The sequence below is a fragment of the Gadus macrocephalus genome, chromosome 14 (assembly GCF_031168955.1).
Source record: "Gadus macrocephalus chromosome 14, ASM3116895v1".
NCBI lineage: Eukaryota > Metazoa > Chordata > Actinopteri > Gadiformes > Gadidae > Gadus > Gadus macrocephalus.
This window is the reverse complement of record NC_082395.1, coordinates 1324536-1342035: the sequence shown is the minus strand read 5'-3', so window position 1 is coordinate 1342035 and position 17500 is coordinate 1324536. Positions and strand designations below refer to the sequence as shown.

The window sequence follows — 17500 nt, the reverse complement described above, 5'->3', positions numbered from 1 at the left end:
CGGCCTACAAATGAGAAAAAGCAGTGTGGCATGACCAGGCGGTCCGGAGAACAGGACCTCATTAATTATGGAGGCACACACACACACACACACACACACACACACACACACACACACACACACACACACACACACACACACACACACACACACACACACACACACACACACACACACACACACACACACACTCACACTATCTTGCGTGGCCATTGGCCAAGCTTGGATCTCTTTTGGGAAGTGATTTGCATTCTGTACCGTGCGTGTGCGTGTGCGTGTGCGTGTGCACGCTCCCACCAAAGACGTGCTGTGGCGGCCGCCCTAATTAGGCGTCTGATAGCGTAGTTCCCGTCTTAAACACACGTGGTAAACCCCCTCTTTGTCCCGCTTATTAATACACTACTCCCACGTAATTGATATTTTTTAATTGGCAGGAATTATGTGCAGGCACATCGTTGAACGGCCGTGCTCGGTCGCTAGCACGAACGCTGTCGTCTCCCCCCACCCGACGGCTCCTCCCTCCCCACCTGCTCTCCGCCGTCACCTGAGAAACGCTTTCATCTCTCAGCCGCCCCCCCGTCAGCGGCGGGGGGGCGCGGTGTGTTGTGGCTCCTGGGCGCAGCGACTGTCAACACGCTGAAGTCTGCCGCCAGTTGGGTTCTGTTCCTGTAATAAAACACTTGATGGGGCCGTCAGAAGAAGAGCGGCACATCAAATCAAAGAGCCGCTTGTCTGGCTTTGGTTGTCACAAAGTTTCACCTCAAAGTCAGCTTAGAGCAGTGAACACAATCTATTGAGTGTTTTAAACCAATTTCCTCCAGCAGTTATTTAGTGTGTTCATCTTGACCGCCAAATCCACGTGATGTGAGTCCCTCCCAGTGTCACGTTACACATACAGCTGAGACGCTGTCCTTAGTCACGAGAAATCAAATGGATGCATCGTTCAATGATGACCCTACTACAGGGACCCATACTTCAGTATGTATTACAAACTATTATTGCATGGTATTATTGCGGCAAAAAAAAACAACAACACTGTTAACCATCAGAAAACATGGCAGATTCTACAAATGATCAGAGCCCTCTTACATGAAGATAGATGTACGGCCCTACAGGTAAGAGAGGCCGAACGAGGCAGCAGCAGCAGCAGCAGCAGCAGCAGCAGCTCTGTGCTGTAATCCATCCGGAGTAACGAGCCTCTGCAGGCCTAGAGGCAGGCGGCAGCCAGCAGCCAATGAGAGCGGGGGGGCCAGCGCTGGGGGGACGGCATAAATACATGTTGAGCAGGACCCCCCCCCCCCCCCCCTCCTCCTAGAACTGCTGATGCTGTGCAGACCGGGGCCGTGTTTACGTTGCAGCGCTGCTCTCTGCGGTGGTTAGAGGGAGGGGGGTGGGGGCGAGGGTTTCGTACCGGGAGGGGGGGGGGGGGGGGGGAAGGGTCTCGTACCGGGAGGGGGGGAGGGTCTCGTACCGGGAGGGGGGGAGGGTCTCGTACCGGGGGGGGGGGGGGGGGGTGCGCGAGGGTTTTCGTACCGGAAGGGGGGGGGGGGGGGGGGGGGGCGCGAGGGTCTCGTACCGGGGGGGGCAGCACCCGGGCGTCTGCAGGGCAGCGTCATCCTCCCAGTGCCGCTGTACGCTCAGCAGTACGCTCTCTGTGTGTCCACTGAGCCGGGCTCCCAGCGCGGGACGACGTGCGTCTCCCGCTCGGCTCCGGACCGACTGAACAGGGCGCTGCAGAACACACACATGTAGCGCGCACGCACATGTAGCACGCAAGCACACACATAGAGCGTGCACGCACATGTAGCACGCACGCACACACATAGAGCGCGCACTGCACACGCGCACAGGCATGTCTGGCCACACTGGCAGCGTACACAGAAGGAAGCGTGTGAGTGAAGCAATAAATAACACAACACCCTTCAACCGGAAGAGTGATGGGGGGGGGGGGAGAAAGGAGCTGTGTGTGTGTGTGTGTGTGTGTGTGTGTGGTGTGTGTGTGTGTGTGTGTGTGTGTGTGTGTGTGTGTGTGTGTTTAGTGAATTGTTTTGAGAAGGAGAAAATATTCTCCGGGGGCCTCCTACCGATGGCGGCCGTCTTTTGGACCCTGACGGATGGGTGCTGGAGACACTGAACGGCGTGCGTGCGTGCGTGCGTGCGTGCGTGCGTGCGTGCGTGCGTGCGGGCGTGCGTGCGTGCGTGCGTGCGCACACGGACCGTGTGTGGAGGACGGTGAGTGTCTGCGGAGAGTCTGAGGCTGTGATCAGATGAGCGATGGCCTTCAGGACGCGTGGACCCAGGGTCTGGGGAGCTGTCTCCTCTACCCCACAGAGCCAGCATACAGCCCCCCCTACAGCCCCCCCTGAAGCTCCCCATAGAGCCCCCCCTACAGCCCCCCCCCCCCCAGCCCCCTGCTAAGACCAGTCCCCCTGCAGGCCCAGTGGAAGCTGCACCAGTGCACCAGGTTGGCAGTGACAGACGGCAGCAATAACCACCAAAGCCCCCCCCCCCCCCCCCCCCCCCTTTTACTGCGGCTCCTCTCATTCGCCAGTCCGGTGGGGTTCTTCCTGTTTATTGCTGATTGGTTGGATAGTGTCTGGACGGACGGGCCCGGCCCCCGACGGGCTGCCAGGGGGACGTGGAGCTGAGGGGACTGTCCTCCGGCTGAGGAGGAGAGGCCGGCTCCCTGGCCGTGGTCGTACTGCCTAGGGGGGGGGGGGGGGGGGTGGTTATGTACAGGGAGGCTCTCCGTGGTTGAGCTAAACGTTCATGTTCAGGGTGATAAGCCAGAGACCAACGTCTTCAGGGTCCACCTAGCTCTGGTTCATAATGTACACCAGCGTGTATTAGTAATGATTTCTTAGATAACATCTGTCTTTAACCTGCCCTACTCTCTTATGGTTCCTCCTCTTCTCGCTGTCATGTTTCAAACTGATTAGATGGATGCTGATGTACTGTGTAAACATGGATGGGCTCTCTCTCTCTCTCTCTCTCTCTCCTCTCCTCTCCTCTCCTCTCCTCTCCTCTCCTCTCCTCTCTCTCCCTGGACTGATGTGTGTAAACCCGAACCACAGGAGCTATGTCTCAACTCACAACACGTCAATTATATTGCCTTATGAGGACTACAGTGATGGTGTGTGTGTTGACGTGTGCACGCTCCTCTCTGTGTGTGGTTGGTTGACCCGATTCCCATGGCTGCGGCTGTCGGCAGCAGGCGGGCGGTAATGCTCTGTCTGACTGGTTATAGTCTGTCTGCCTGGTTATAGCCTGTCTAACTGGTTATTGCCTGTCTAACTGGTTATAGTCTGTCTGCCTGGTTATAGTCTTTCTACCTGGTTATAGCCTGTCTGACTGGTTATAGTCTGTCTGCCTGGTTATGGCCTGTCTGCCTGGTTATAGCCTGTCTTACTGGTTATAGTCTGTCTGCCTGGTTATAGTCTGTCTACCTGGTTATAGCCTGTCTGCCTGGTTATAGCCTGTCTGCCTGGTTATTGCTGTGACGGGCAGAGTGAAGTGGACCTCCCTGTTGAGATCAGTCTTTACTCATACCGACTCGTTCATACCTCAACACACATACAGTGTGTTGAGGTATGAAGGACACACACTGTGTTGTTCATACCTCAACACACACCGTGTGTTGAGGTATGCAGGACACACACTGTGTTGTGTCGTTCGTACCTCAACACACACCGTGTGTTGCGTTGTTCATACCTCAACACACACTGTTGTGTGGTTCATACCTCAACACATTGTGTGTTGTGTCGGTCAGACACGCCCCAGGCGTGCGGGCCGATGTCTGGTATCACTCCCTGATCCGGTGTTCTGTGGTTCAGGCCGAACACGACTCCACAGTAAGAACAGAAAACGAGAGTCTGCAGTAATACGCTTGTATCGAGAGAGGCGGAGCTAACGATGTCTACGGCGCTTTCTGCTCTGGATCAGCAAAACAAATGTAAATGACCCAGACCAGCTCTCCCTCGTGAACCAGTCCACCAATTAGTCTCTAAACCCGGCCCGCCCTATTCCCAGTCCAGGGGGAGATGCGTCTGTGGTTTTTAATGCGCTCGCAAAGAAACCAGTTTTGTCGAGCTAACAAACCATGCGTTTAATATCCATCTTTGTTCTTGTCTTTTCATTCTAACCTCCTCCTTGTGTTTCCCTCCAGCCGTGCGTCGTTGCGGAGGTGCTCCCAGTGTCAGACCGCTCGCTACTGCAACGCGTCCTGCCAGGTACCGGGTTCGAGTCGGCACAAGCTTTTCATATTCACAATGGTTTAATAGCACTGCACACATCCTTATTAGTGTGTGTGTGTGTGTGTGTGTGTGTGTGTGTGTGTGTGTGTGTGTGTGTGTGTGTGTGTGTGTGTGTGTGTGTGTGTGTGTGTGTGTGTGTGTCCAGCGGCGGGCGTGGTCCGTCCATAAGAGAGAGTGTGTGTGTCTCCGGGACCTCCTGCCGAGGGCCCCGACCGACTCGGTGCGGCTGGCAGCCAGGATCCTCCTCACCCCCACGGTATGGTACTGTGATCCATCCCCTCTACTGTGGTCCATCCCCTCTACTGTGATCCATCCCCTCTACTGTGGTCCATCCCCTCTACTGTGATCCATCCCCTCTACTGTGATCCATCCCCTCTATAGGGACTGTGATCCATCCCCTCTATAGGGACTGTGATCCATCCCCTCTACTGTGGTCCATCCCCTCTACTGTGATCCATCCCCTCTACTGTGGTCCATCCCCTCTACTGTGGTCCATCCCCTCTATAGGGACTGTGGTCCATCCCCTCTATAGGGACTGTGATCCATCCCCTCTATAGGGACTGTGATCCATCCCCTCTACTGTGGTCCATCCCCTCTACTGTGATCCATCCCCTCTACTGTGATCCATCCCCTCTACTGTGATCCATCCCCTCTACTGTGGTCCATCCCCTCTACTGTGGTCCATCCCCTCTATAGGGACTGTGATCCATCCCCTCTATAGGGACTGTGATCCATCCCCTCTATAGGGACTGTGATCCATCCCCTCTATAGGGACTGTGATCCATCCCCTCTACTGTGGTCCACCCCCTCTACTGTGGTCCATCCCCTCTACTGTGGTCCATCCCCTCTACTGTGGTCCATCCCCTCTACTGTGGTCCATCCCCTCTACTGTGATCCATCCCCTCTGCTGTGGTCCATCCCCTCTATAGGGACTGTGATCCATCCCCTCTACTGTGGTCCATCCCCTCTATAGGGACTGTGATCCATCCCCTCTACTGTGGTCCATCCCCTCTACTGTGATCCATCCCCTCTACTGTGGTCCATCCCCTCTATAGGGACTGTGGTCCATCCCCTCTACTGTGATCCATCCCCTCTATAGGGACTGTGATCCATCCCCTCTATAGGGACTGTGATCCATCCCCTCTACTGTGGTCCATCCCCTCTACTGTGATCCATCCCCTCTATAGGGACTGTGATCCATCCCCTCTATAGGGACTGTGATCCATCCCCTCTATAGGTACTCTGATCCATCCCCTCTATAGGGACTGTGATCCATCCCCTCTACTGTGATCCATCCCCTCTATAGGGACTGTGATCCATCCCCTCTATAGGGACTGTGATCCATCCCCTCTATAGGGACTGTGATCCATCCCCTCTACTGTGGTCCATCCCCTCTATAGGGACTGTGGTCCATCCCCTCTACTGTGATCCATCCCCTCTATAGGGACTGTGATCCATCCCCTCTATAGGGACTGTGATCCATCCCCTCTATAGGGACTGTGATCCATCCCCTCTACTGTGGTCCATCCCCTCTACTGTGATCCATCCCCTCTATAGGGACTGTGATCCATCCCCTCTATAGGGACTGTGATCCATCCCCTCTATAGGTACTCTGATCCATCCCCTCTATAGGGACTGTGATCCATCCCCTCTACTGTGATCCATCCCCTCTATAGGGACTGTGATCCATCCCCTCTATAGGGACTGTGATCCATCCCCTCTATAGGGACTGTGATCCATCCCCTCTACTGTGATCCATCCCCTCTATAGGGACTGTGATCCATCCCCTCTATAGGGACTGTGATCCATCCCCTCTACTGTGATCCATCCCCTCTATAGGGACTGTGATCCATCCCCTCTACTGTGGTCCATCCCCTCTATAGGGACTGTGGTCCATCCCCTCTACTGTGATCCATCCCCTCTATAGGGACTGTGATCCATCCCCTCTATAGGGACTGTGATCCATCCCCTCTATGGGTACTCTGATCCATCCCCTCTATGGCAGGGGTGCTCAAAGTTTTGACAGCTGAGGGCCAATTTAGGAACCCAGAATTTGACTGAGGACCGCCAAAGGGAAGAAGTTTTGGCGGGAAACGCTGTCAGCTTCCCAGTGGTGAAAAAAAAACATTGCACCGCGGACCTCTGGGAGTGAGGTCTAAATCACGAAACTGAGGTTCAGCCTTTCAAATTGATGTAAATTTCAACTGATGTAAAAAATATATTTTTTTACTTACATCTGTATGTCATTGCGGGACGCCAGGAATGTTTCTGCGGGCCGCCATTGGCCCGCGGGCCGCACGTTGAGAGACAATGCTCTATAGGTACTTCATAACCCTCTCTGTAGAATGTACAAATCACAAAGAGCTTGTCAGTGAGGCCTATGATGTAGTACGTTAAGTCTCCCACTCAACTGAACGAGGTTTATTTCTAGTTGAATTCATCGACAAAGCAGAGCGAGGAGCTGTACACCCTAGAAGAGCACGAGTCACGTAAGACCCCTTCCTTCATTACAGTCCTTCTTCCTTTTGAAAGTGCTTATTGATGTAGGGGTGTGTGTGTGTGTGTGTGTGTGTGTGTGTGTGTGTGTGTGTGTGTGTGTGTGTGTGTGTGTGTGTGTGTGTGTGTGTGTGTGTGTGTGTGTGTGTGTGTGTGTGTGTGTGTATATCTTTATTTTATTGATAACAACATTGGCCTATACTGATCAAAACAGGACGCCAAAAAAAAAAAGCCTATAGTGCAATTAAACGATGAACATACCAACACACTGCCTTGGACACAGCAGTCAGGCTACTGCTTCTTTGTTTTGAGCCAAAGAAAATAAAAATATATATTAACGCCGTTAAAATGGGTTTGCGTTAACGCCGTTAATAACGCGTTTAACTGACAGCACTAATATACATATATAACCCGAGCGTTACTCCCAGCTGGGGGTCATAATGGTTAACGTCTTCTTCTTCTCCAGAGCCCTCCAGACGTTGGGTTCTGTCACCCTAAACACACCTGTCTGCCCCCTCAGACCTGGACTCCATGTCCGAGCAGAAGAGGCGGGGCCTGTCCCAGCTGGCGGACATGTTGCAGATCTACCTGCAGCCCGAGGTCCCGGACCTCATGGAGGAAATGACATCACTCCCACCGTCCTGCCAAGACCCCCTCAGCCTCCTCGCAAAGGTGGGCTTAAGCACACACACACACACGCGCACAACACACACACACACACACACACACACACACACACACACACACACACACACACACACACACACACACACACACACACAATGGACATACGTTTATGGCTTTTTGCGTCGCCCAGTGTGTGAGGGTAACATAAGATATGTCTCAGATCCTCTCTGGTGTTTGTGTGTGTGTGTTTGTGTGTGTATGTGTGCATTCAACTCTTAAAAGACACCAGGTGTTTGCATGTCCATCGAAACCACAGACTAATTATCCGTTTGTTAACATGAGCCGCTCTTCCTCGCTCTCTCACGCTCCCCTGGTATTTAATGGGACGCCTAGTGTGTGTGTGTGTGTGTGCGTGTGTGTCAGTGAGGAGGTGTTTTGTGGTCGGCTGGCCGGGGGATTAGGGGTTCGTTCTAATTGAGAGCATCCCTGCCTTCAGTTAGCCGAGAACGGCATCATGGGAACACAATGTTTAAACGAGCTCCAGACTCCAAACTCTAGTGGTGGTTATTTACTGAGAACTAAGATTGTAACAGTGTGTGTATCCCCACCATCCATTATGTCTGTGCCACTATTATAGCAGAATTATTATGGTCCCGCTTGTCATTCATGGAGTATTCATCAATTGGACTTTTGAAGACGTCAACACAAGCAAATGATTTATGCAAAAAAATTAAGCAATGGCTAACAGATGAGATTTTGTAATATTATTATTAATTTTCTCAATGTGTGACACACACACACACACGCATACACTCTTGTATGTCCTGATCATTAAATGCCAAACTTGATTGTATCACCTTTAAAGAATAAAGTGTGCATACATTTACAGTCCTGTATTGTGTGTGTGTGTGTGTGTGTGTGTGTGTGTACTACTGTGCTTGTTGGAGGCACCAGCGTACACAGCTTTTTAAATTGGGTTTGAGGTCTCAGATGGAATCTCGTCTGCTGCCTGGAGAGGCACCGAGAATACTGACGGGAGTCAAGAGAGTAGGGAGGGGAGGAGGAGGAAGGGAGGCAGATGACATGGCAGCAATTATATATAGTTATTACACGGCTCTTCTCAATGCCGTGGAACGCTCCGTTCACTTGCATGGGACATTCACAACTTCCGGCGGTGAATTATATTTATAATTCACTGTTGCTAAGTATAATTGGCCGCTGTTAAGGAAAGTGTTTTTTTTGCCGCCTTTCGTATCACTCCATAAGTAGTCCGGTCACTTATAAACCCCAGTGTACTCGGTTGCTAAGCGACGTCAACGTCTTTGACAGACTATTTCTCTGCTGATCAACACTACGAATGCTGGTGACAACAAAAATTGTAAAAAGACACACCGTGTGAAGTTATATTTTCTCGTTTTGGCAAGTTGCCGTGTAATGAGCGGAATAATGTGTAGAACGTCGCCGGTCATTATCGAAAATAAGCCCCGACAGGGCGAACAGGACACCTCCGCTGCACGTCGGTGTCCTGTTCGCCCTGTCTGGGCTTATTTTCCCGATAATGACCGCGTTCTATACATTATCCCTTACATATACTATCTACAGTCAAAATATCAGATCATGATATTGAATGTCCTGAAGCTCTGTATGTTCGTGTGTCGAGGTTTATGAGTGTGTGTCCACACGCCCTCCCACCGAGAGCCAAGGTCATCCCAGATCTGAGACTGAAAACACAATCACTGATGACCTCTGTGGGCGTCTGAGGTCGCTGGCCGGATCCTTCCAGAGAGCGGGAAGTAAACGGCTCATCTGATCATCTGAGGCCTCACACACACACACACACACACACACACACACACACACACACACACACACACACACACACACACACACACACACACACACACACACACACACACACACACACACACACACACACACACACACACACACACACAGTAAAGAACAAGGCAGGGGTTGGTTACTGAGCTGATATCTTTGCTGCTGTCCGACACTTTTCATATCAAGGCAAACAGTCCCGAATCATAACACGTGTTCTTGTGATAAGATTTTAGTTTAAGAGATGAGTTGTGATTAGCAAGCAGCAGTCCAAGTAGACGACAAACAAGTCTTGGACTTGGAAATATTTGCATAATGATTTGTTGGTGGAGGGATTTAAAACTGGTTTAGCTGATAATAAACAATCTTTTAAGTCAATCTTATTAATGAAGTGAGTGCATTAATCCGGAGAGCCAACAGGGGGCACTGTTCACACACACGCACCCCACCGACGCGGACTGTTTCTTCTATATTTTCCTGATTCCAATGATGTTTTTTAGGACCTCAATCGCCGCTCCGAGCCCTCTGTGGTCGTCTCTTCTGACCCCGACCCCGTCCGCATCTCCTCCTGCATCTCCTCTAACATCTCAATGATTATCTCCCTCCCTCCCTCCCTCCCTCCCTCCCTCCCTCCCCCATCTCTGGAGGGGTCCTCCGCCTCTCTCTTCGGCACCCATGTTGTTTGCCTCTTCATTCTCCTCCACCTGCCCCGCCCCTGGCCCCGCCCCTTACCCCGCCCCTGGCTCCGCCTCCATCTCTGATAACTGCAGTCCGCTTACACATGAAGGCTTTATTAAGACCTCTGGCAGGGCTACATGAAATAGGAAATAACCGTGTGTGCGTGCGTGCGTGCGTGCGTGCGTGCGTGCGTGCGTGCGTGCGTGCGTGCGTGTGTGTGTGTGAGCAAAGGGTAGTGGCCCTGGTTTTTTACATTAATGATGTGTGCAATGCTAGTAAACCATTCTAAATAACAACACACACACACACACACACACACACACACTAAATATATACTATATATCCAGGCACCGTAGCCGTGCAGTGATGCTGGAGCCTCATCAGGCCTAATGCCCCCTGGAGGGGCTCCGGGGGGCTGTTTGTACGGCCGGCTACGTGGAGACGTGTACGCTGCTCAGCGGGCGCTAGTGACAGAACCGCGGTGCTGAGAGCGGGCTCGGGGTGTGTGTGTGTGTGTGTGTGACCAGGCTGCCGTGGTGCAATATGCAGTGACAGATGAGATCTGTCCACGCTACGTTTTATTGCCTCCCCTCAGGCTCTCTCTCTGTCTCTCTCTCTCTCTCTCTCTGTCTCTGTCTCTGTCTCTGTCTCTGTCTCTCTCTCTCTCTCTCTCTCTCTCTCTCTCTCTCTCTCTCTCTCTCTCTCTCTCTCTCTCTCTCTCTCTCTCTCTCTCTCTCTCTCTCTCTCTCTCTCTCTGGAGTGGTTGTGTGTATGTGATGATAAGGTGGTGGTGCGTCTGGTCTATTTGGGGGGGGGGGGTGTTAGTGGGTTCCTACTTGCATGCTACTGGTGTGTGAGAACTTATTGTTATGCTGAATGGGTCCTCGCTGCAGAGGTTTCACACATGCTTTCCCCTCATACGATTTCTCACAGGTTCCTTTCTTGTAACCTCCGCATTATCCCATAAAGCGTGCACGGACGCGCGCACACACACAGATCCCTTGCCTTTCGCTTTTTTTACTCGTTTCTTTTTCCCACCTGTTCATTCATTCACTCACTCATGTGTGTCGTTTCCACTGTCACTGTGTTCCCTCCTCTTCTCTCCCTCTCTTCGCTCCATCCACTGATCCTCTTAAAGGACCTGTGCTCACATAACACCTCCCGGCCATCGCACAGCTTCATTTCCTTTGATTATGTGTGGTGCAACATCTACAGACACATCTTTCAAATGTATTTCCTTTATTAGATGGTCTTCGTTGTTCAGCCAGACATGTTGGTCGTATTCAAATCAACACTGCGTAAAGTTCACCCTGGTTCTACTGTACAAAGCCCTTTTGTTGGTTAAATGGTCCTTTTTATACTGCATTGTTTGGAAATATCTTGAACAAAAACCTGGGTTTGTATTTATGCTTGCATGTGTCTCCTACACCACTTCCAAAGTCCGTAGATGGCCAGTGATCTAACCCTACTGAAACGCTGCTCGTGTCCTGTAAAGTATATTATCATACAGTAAGGGGTTAAAGGAAGGGACAGTCAGGCTTGAGAGAGAACACAGACTCTGGGAGAGGGAGACAGGGATTCTGCATGAGTCGTTGGGTTCTGCTCGCCTGGCTCTATTGGCTGCAGTCGCCAGACTCGAGTTAAACAAGGAAGAGCAAAATACAGCAGGGAGAGAGAAGGGTATGAATTGATCACCAAAGAGAAAAAGCTAATTGTGCGAGTATGATAGAAGAGAAAATATTGGGAATGAAATATTGATGGAATGTAGGATAATCTATATGGAGTCTATGCAGAACATTATTGGTAATTTAATAATGTGAGAAGCAAGGAAACTCCCAATGGAGAAACATTGACACCAGATATATATTACTTTAAACCAGGGAGGGGGATGATTTATCTCTCACACACACCGTTTAAATCCTTGTCATGAACTGCTATGGTTGATTCTGCTGCAAAAGCTAAATTAGGACTGGTGTAGGTGTAATTATTTGTGTATATGCGTCTATAATTGGGCTTCGTGTATATGGTAATGTTGCTGTGTGCATGATTACAAGCGTGCACGTGCATGCATTCCCTGAGTTGTGGTAGAGTTGTCTCGTGCGTAGGTGTGATTGTTCTCTCACGTCTCAGCCACGACCCATCTGCTAAGCGGTGAGGTGCGCAACGCAAAGTTACTGTTTGAAGGGAGGAGGAATCCTGCTGAAGTCTTGGTCGTCTGCATGGGGGCGGGGGGGGGGGCTGATGATGTCAAACAGCAGTTAGGAGGATGGTTTGTGGAGTGTCTGGGGAATGGAGAAGTGTATTTGGTGAACACAAAACATAGGGAGATGGGGTGTGTGTGTGTGTGTGTGTGTAATCTGTGTTGTGCATGGTGGGTGTGTTTGTGTTTAGGAGTGGAAGTCGTTCCTTAATGTGTGTCATTATATCTCCTCTCTGGAGGAAAGCACAGACGTAGAGGACGTGTTGCTGGAGGACATTTAGGAGGAGCTCTAAAGAACGAGGGGGGCTTCAGAAGACATTGAGAGGGCTCTCTCTCGCTCGCTCGCTCTCTGCGATGCTCTCTCTGCGATGCTTTCTTTTGGGTGCACACTCTGAAACGATTCATTCAGCTATTGTCCTTCCCTCATAGCCTTGGGAACTAAAGGAGATTGTAAAGTCCCATCTCGTTATTGCTGTTATTGTTTCAACTACGTCTGATATCAAAGATTGATGATTGAAATTTTAAAACTTTTATTTGAAACGAATGACACAAACCAATGTCTTCTGTCATTCCTGGCTATGATGTAATAATGAAAGGATGAACTTAAGTCTTTGGCTATGAAGTTAAAAAGAGAGAGAGAGCAGGATAGAGTGAACATCTTCATTGTCTGGGTTCAGGTCTCTCTGGCTTGTTGTCTGTCAGTTGGTTCTGCTCGTGACCGCCTTAATGAACAACCTCTCGGCTCCGGAGTTACAGATGTTACAGCTGTCTTCTTCTTCATCTTCAACTTCATCTGCATCATCTTCATCTTCATCATCGTACAGGGAATGGGTTAACCTAGTGATTGTTAGTGCTTGGTACTTGGTTCTATGAACATCCTTACTGTACCGACAGAGATATATTGTTGTTTCTCTTTCTTCTGACAAATGGACTTATTGTACGTCGTATGTCAAATTTGGATGAAAGCGTCAGCTAACCGCCCTGAATGTAACGGTAACCACAGCCTGCTTCTCGTGTTCATTAGCAGCACTAGGTCTGTGTCTGAGCGGTATGTGTGCCTGTGTCTCCAGGGCTTTGTTCTGGGTCCAGCTGGTCGTCTCGCTCTGCATCTCTGGTCCTCGACCACGCGGTGGCGCTCAGCTCAGGGACGCTCCAGGCCAGGACCTGGGTCCGTTGGCTCTGGTTTACTTTGGTTTTAGTTTACTTTTGGTTTCTGATTTAGAAATGTCACTAATAATAGCTGCAGTGTATGTATTCCAGTGAGTGGTAATACTTTGCAGATTAAAAGGTGAAGAAATGTATTCTATCGTGATAACATTTGGTTTGCTTTTTGTAAGGGTTTGTCCTATTTGTGGACTTGGCTGACTGTCTAAAGCGACCGGTGTTTTCCGGGCTTTTCTTCCCAGCTCGGTTCCACCTCGGTGTCCTTGCACTTTGTGTTCTTGTGTTTTTCTGTCTCTGCTCTTCATCAAGTAAAGCAGGAGAGCAAAAAAAGACCAGTAAAAAAACCAGCCTTTGAAATGTGTCTCCATTCTGGGCCGGTCTCAGGGCCTTGCAGTCATTAAAACACAACTCGCATTGTCCATGTTTATTTCTGCTCCCCTCAAACGCTGTGTGTCTGTCGCTCTCTCATCTCTCTGTCCGCTGTTCTCTTCTCAAACTATCCAAGGTCAGAGAGTTGGTGGTTGAAAAGCCAGCCCTGAACTGAGCCTAGCCCAGCAGTCCGTGTGGTCTACTCACTCACGGTCTCTCTGCTCGGTGGTCTACTACCTCACGGTCTCTCTGCTCGGTGGTCTACTACCTCACGGTCTCTCGGCTCGGTGGATGGAATCTCTGAATTCAGTCCCAATAAATAAAAAGTTAACCGTTCTCTGAACCTCATTAAATTTAGTTCCAAGATCACTGTTTAAATTGGTGTGTGTGTGGGTGTGGGTGTGTGTGTGTGTGTGTGTGGGTGTGTGTGTGTGTGGGTGTGTGTGTGTGTGTGGGTGTGTGTGTGTGTGTGGGTGTGTGTGTGGGTGGGTGTAAGGGGCCAATTCAGGTAATTGCTCTCGGAGGTTGTGGTTCTTAATTTATGTGTGTCCACACTGTGCTTCCCCTGCTTAACTACAGTAGCTCACTGTGTGTGTGTGTGTGTGTGTGTGTGTGTGTGTGTGTGTGTGTGTGTGTGGTCCTTTCCTATATGTAAAAACAATGATTACTGCAAGGAAGTTTACATGCTAACATTTTAACGTGAGCAATTTATAACATGGTATCAATTCATATACATTTTAACATGGAATGGAATAACAGGATCCAGATGATCAGAACATCTTTACAGATCTAATTTAATGCAACTCAAAGAAGCATCCAATTGGTAAAACGTAATCACTCTCCAAAGTGACTTTAGCAAAGGGCAAAGGAAAGCCAAGCGGAGACCGGCTCAGGAATGAGAGGTTGGCTGGACGGTTTGAGCCATGCACTGTTCACTGTACACAAGCTCAGAGAGACCCACGCTCCTGCCTGGGGCGCTGAGTTCTGATGGCGGCTGGGTTCACACACACACACACACACACACACACACACACACACACACACACACACACACACACACACACACACACACACACACACACACACACACACACACACACACACACACACACACACACACACACACACACACACACACACACACACACACACACACCCCGATTCTCACCGAATTAGTATTGTGCAGGTAAATGAGGTAGACTGTGCATGGCATTTACATTATCGGACACTTGTTATTCTGTTTTAATTTAGAGAGTTATTTCTACTCTAATTCCCATCTCATGGCCTTAACTGGCCCTCTCTCTCCTCTCCCCTCTCTCCTCTCCTCACTCCCTCACTCCCCTCTCCTCTCCTCTCCTCTCCTCTCTCCTCTCTCCTCTCTCCTCTCTTCTCTTCTCCTCACTCCTCTCCTCTCCCCTCTCTCCTCCTCCTCCCCTCTCCCCTCTCTCCTCTCCTCTCTCCTCACTCCTCACTCCTCTCCTTTCCACTCTCCTCTCAGCATTTGCCCCCCCCCCCCCCCCACACACACACTCTGCCTGTTCCATATCCGAGGACAACTCGACAGCGGGGCCCCCCTGGGCCCCCAGACAGGTGCCCCCCTGGGCCCCCAGACAGGTGCCCCCCCCCCCTCAGGTCTGTCTCTGTGAGCCACTGGACCTCCCGGTTCTGTCACGGGACGGGGCAGGGGGGGGGGGGGGGGGTCTACCTTAGTGGTGAATGTGTGTGTGTGTGTGTGAATGTGTGTGTGTGTGTGTGTGTGTGTGTGTGTGTGTGTGTGTTGATCTCATCCAGCAGGGCCTGTTACTTCAGCACTATCTCCACCAACAGGAGAGGGATGAGAGTGTGTCGAGCTGCTCATGAGCAAGGCACCTCCCCCTAACTGCCCCCGAAGGGCCCTAGTCCTGCCCCCCGGTCCTAGTCCTGCCCCCCGGTCCTAGTCCTGCCCCCCGGTCCTAGTCCTGCCCCCCGGTCCTAGTCCTGCCCCCCGGTCCTAGTCCTGCCCCCCGGTCCTAGTCCTGCCCCGAAGGGCCCTAGTCCTGCCCCCCGGTCCTAGTCCTGCCCCCGGTCCTAGTCCTGCCCCCTGGTCCTAGTCCTGCCCCCTGGTCCTAGTCCTGCCCCTGGTCCTAGTACTGCCCCCCGGTCCTAGTCCTGCCCCCTGGTCCCTAGTCCTGCCCCCTGGTCCTAGTCTGCCCCCTGGTCCTAGTACTGCCCCCTGGTCCTAGTCCTGGCCCCTGGTCCTAGTCCTGCCCCCTGGTCCTAGTCCTGCCCCCCGGTCTAGTCCTGCCCCCGGTCCTAGTCCTGCCCCCCGGTCCTAGTCCTGCCCCCTGGTCCTAGTACTGCCCCCTGTCCTAGTCCCTGGCCCCTGGTCCTAGTCTGCCCCCTGGTCCTAGTCCTGCCCCTGGTCCTAGTCCTGCCCCCCGGTCCTAGTCCTGCCCCCTGGTCCTAGTACTGCCCCCTGGTCCTAGTCCTGCCCCCGAAGGGCCCTAGTCCTGCCCCCGGTCCTAGTCCTGCCCCCCGGTCCTAGTCCTGCCCCCGGTCCTAGTCCTGCCCCCTGGTCCTAGTCCTGCCCCCCGGTCCTAGTCCTGCCCCCCCGGTCCTTGTCCTGCCCCCCGGTCCTAGTCCTGCCCCTGGTCCTAGCCCTGCCCCCTGGTCCTAGTCCTGCCCCCTGGTCCTAGTCCTGCCCCCGGTCCTAGTCCTGCCCCCGGTCCTAGTCCTGCCCCCTAACCCTAGTCCTGCCCCCGGTCCTAGTCCTGCCCCCTAACCCTAGTCCTGCCCCCCGGTCCTAGCTGACCACGCGCTGGCTCCTGTCTGCGTCGGTGAGATGTTCAGCTCCCAGTGCTCCCAGTGCTCCCAGCGCTCCCAGCGCTCCCAGTGGTCCCAGTGCTCCAGTGCTCCCAGTGGTCCCAGCGGTCCCAGTGCTCCCAGCGGTCCCAGTGCTCCCAGTGCTCCCAGCGGTCCCAGTGCTCCCAGCGGTCCCAGTGCTCCCAGTGCTCCCAGTGGTCCCAGTGGTCCCAGTGGTCCCCAGCGCTCCCAGTGGTCCCAGCGCTCCCAGTGGTCCCAGCGGGAGACATTACAGAGTGATCTCAGTGGAACTCCTCTGATTGACTCCTGTAGAGCTGCATCTGGTGTGTGTGTGTGTGTGTGTGTGTGTGTGTGTGTGTGTGTGTGTGTGTGTGTGTGTGTGTGTGTGTGTGTGTGTGTGTGTGTGTGTGTGTGTGTGTGTGTGTGTGTGTGTTGTGTGTGTGTGTTAGATGTGTGCACTGACGTGTCTTGTGCACACATGAAATAATATCGATGTCTCAATGTTTAAAAATATTCCTGGTACGAGCGTTTTATCGCAATGTTTACTTAATATCATAATACAATCCAGGCCTTTGGTATCCATAATTGATGCAGGCTTAATCCATAAAAAAACATTATTTTTGTTTGAATAATCATGGGTGTATCATATTTCCAGAAACAAACCTCTTTACGTTATACTCCTTCTTGTGTCTCAGGACTCGTCTGATGATAATGTCAGAGCCAAATTAATTTCTTGGAACACCTACTATACGGTAATGCCTGCAGCAATAACATTGCATTTCACGATAATTCCAAAGTGCATAGCTTCCATATGAGATGGCATATTGTGACAACCACCGGGGTCCTGGGGGTATCATCTGTGGCCAGAGTGAATCTCCCCTCAGGATGTGTTCTTTAAAGGACACCATTCTCTTAAAATGAAGCCACTGCACCTTTGGAGTGTGTGTGTGTGTGTGTGTGTGTGTGTGTGTGTGTGTGTGTGTGTGTGTGTGTGTGTGTGTGTGTGTGTGTGTGTGTGTGTGTGTGTGTGTGTGTGTGTGTGTGTGTGTGTGTGTGTGTGTGTGTCCATCAAGTG

The 17500-nt window shown here is 51.7% G+C and overlaps 2 protein-coding genes across 2 annotated transcripts in view; both read left to right on the top strand.

Annotated features, from left to right (window-relative positions):
* LOC132471920 (histone-lysine N-methyltransferase SMYD3-like) overlaps window positions 1-9342 on the top strand; it is a 16190-nt gene extending 6848 nt beyond the window's left edge. The window contains exons 2-5 of the mRNA XM_060071301.1: window positions 4166-4229; window positions 4399-4509; window positions 6685-6742; window positions 7270-9342. Of these exons, the coding sequence (XP_059927284.1) occupies window positions 4166-4229; window positions 4399-4509; window positions 6685-6742; window positions 7270-7655 (619 nt within the window). The 3' untranslated portion in view covers window positions 7656-9342. The remainder of the gene's footprint in view (window positions 1-4165; window positions 4230-4398; window positions 4510-6684; window positions 6743-7269) is intronic.
* A 545-nt stretch (window positions 9343-9887) lies between these two features.
* LOC132472369 (histone-lysine N-methyltransferase SMYD3-like) overlaps window positions 9888-17500 on the top strand; it is a 19222-nt gene continuing 11609 nt past the window's right edge. Inside the window, exons 1-2 of the mRNA XM_060071976.1 lie at window positions 9888-9981; window positions 13161-13258. Of these exons, the coding sequence (XP_059927959.1) occupies window positions 9888-9981; window positions 13161-13258 (192 nt within the window). The remainder of the gene's footprint in view (window positions 9982-13160; window positions 13259-17500) is intronic.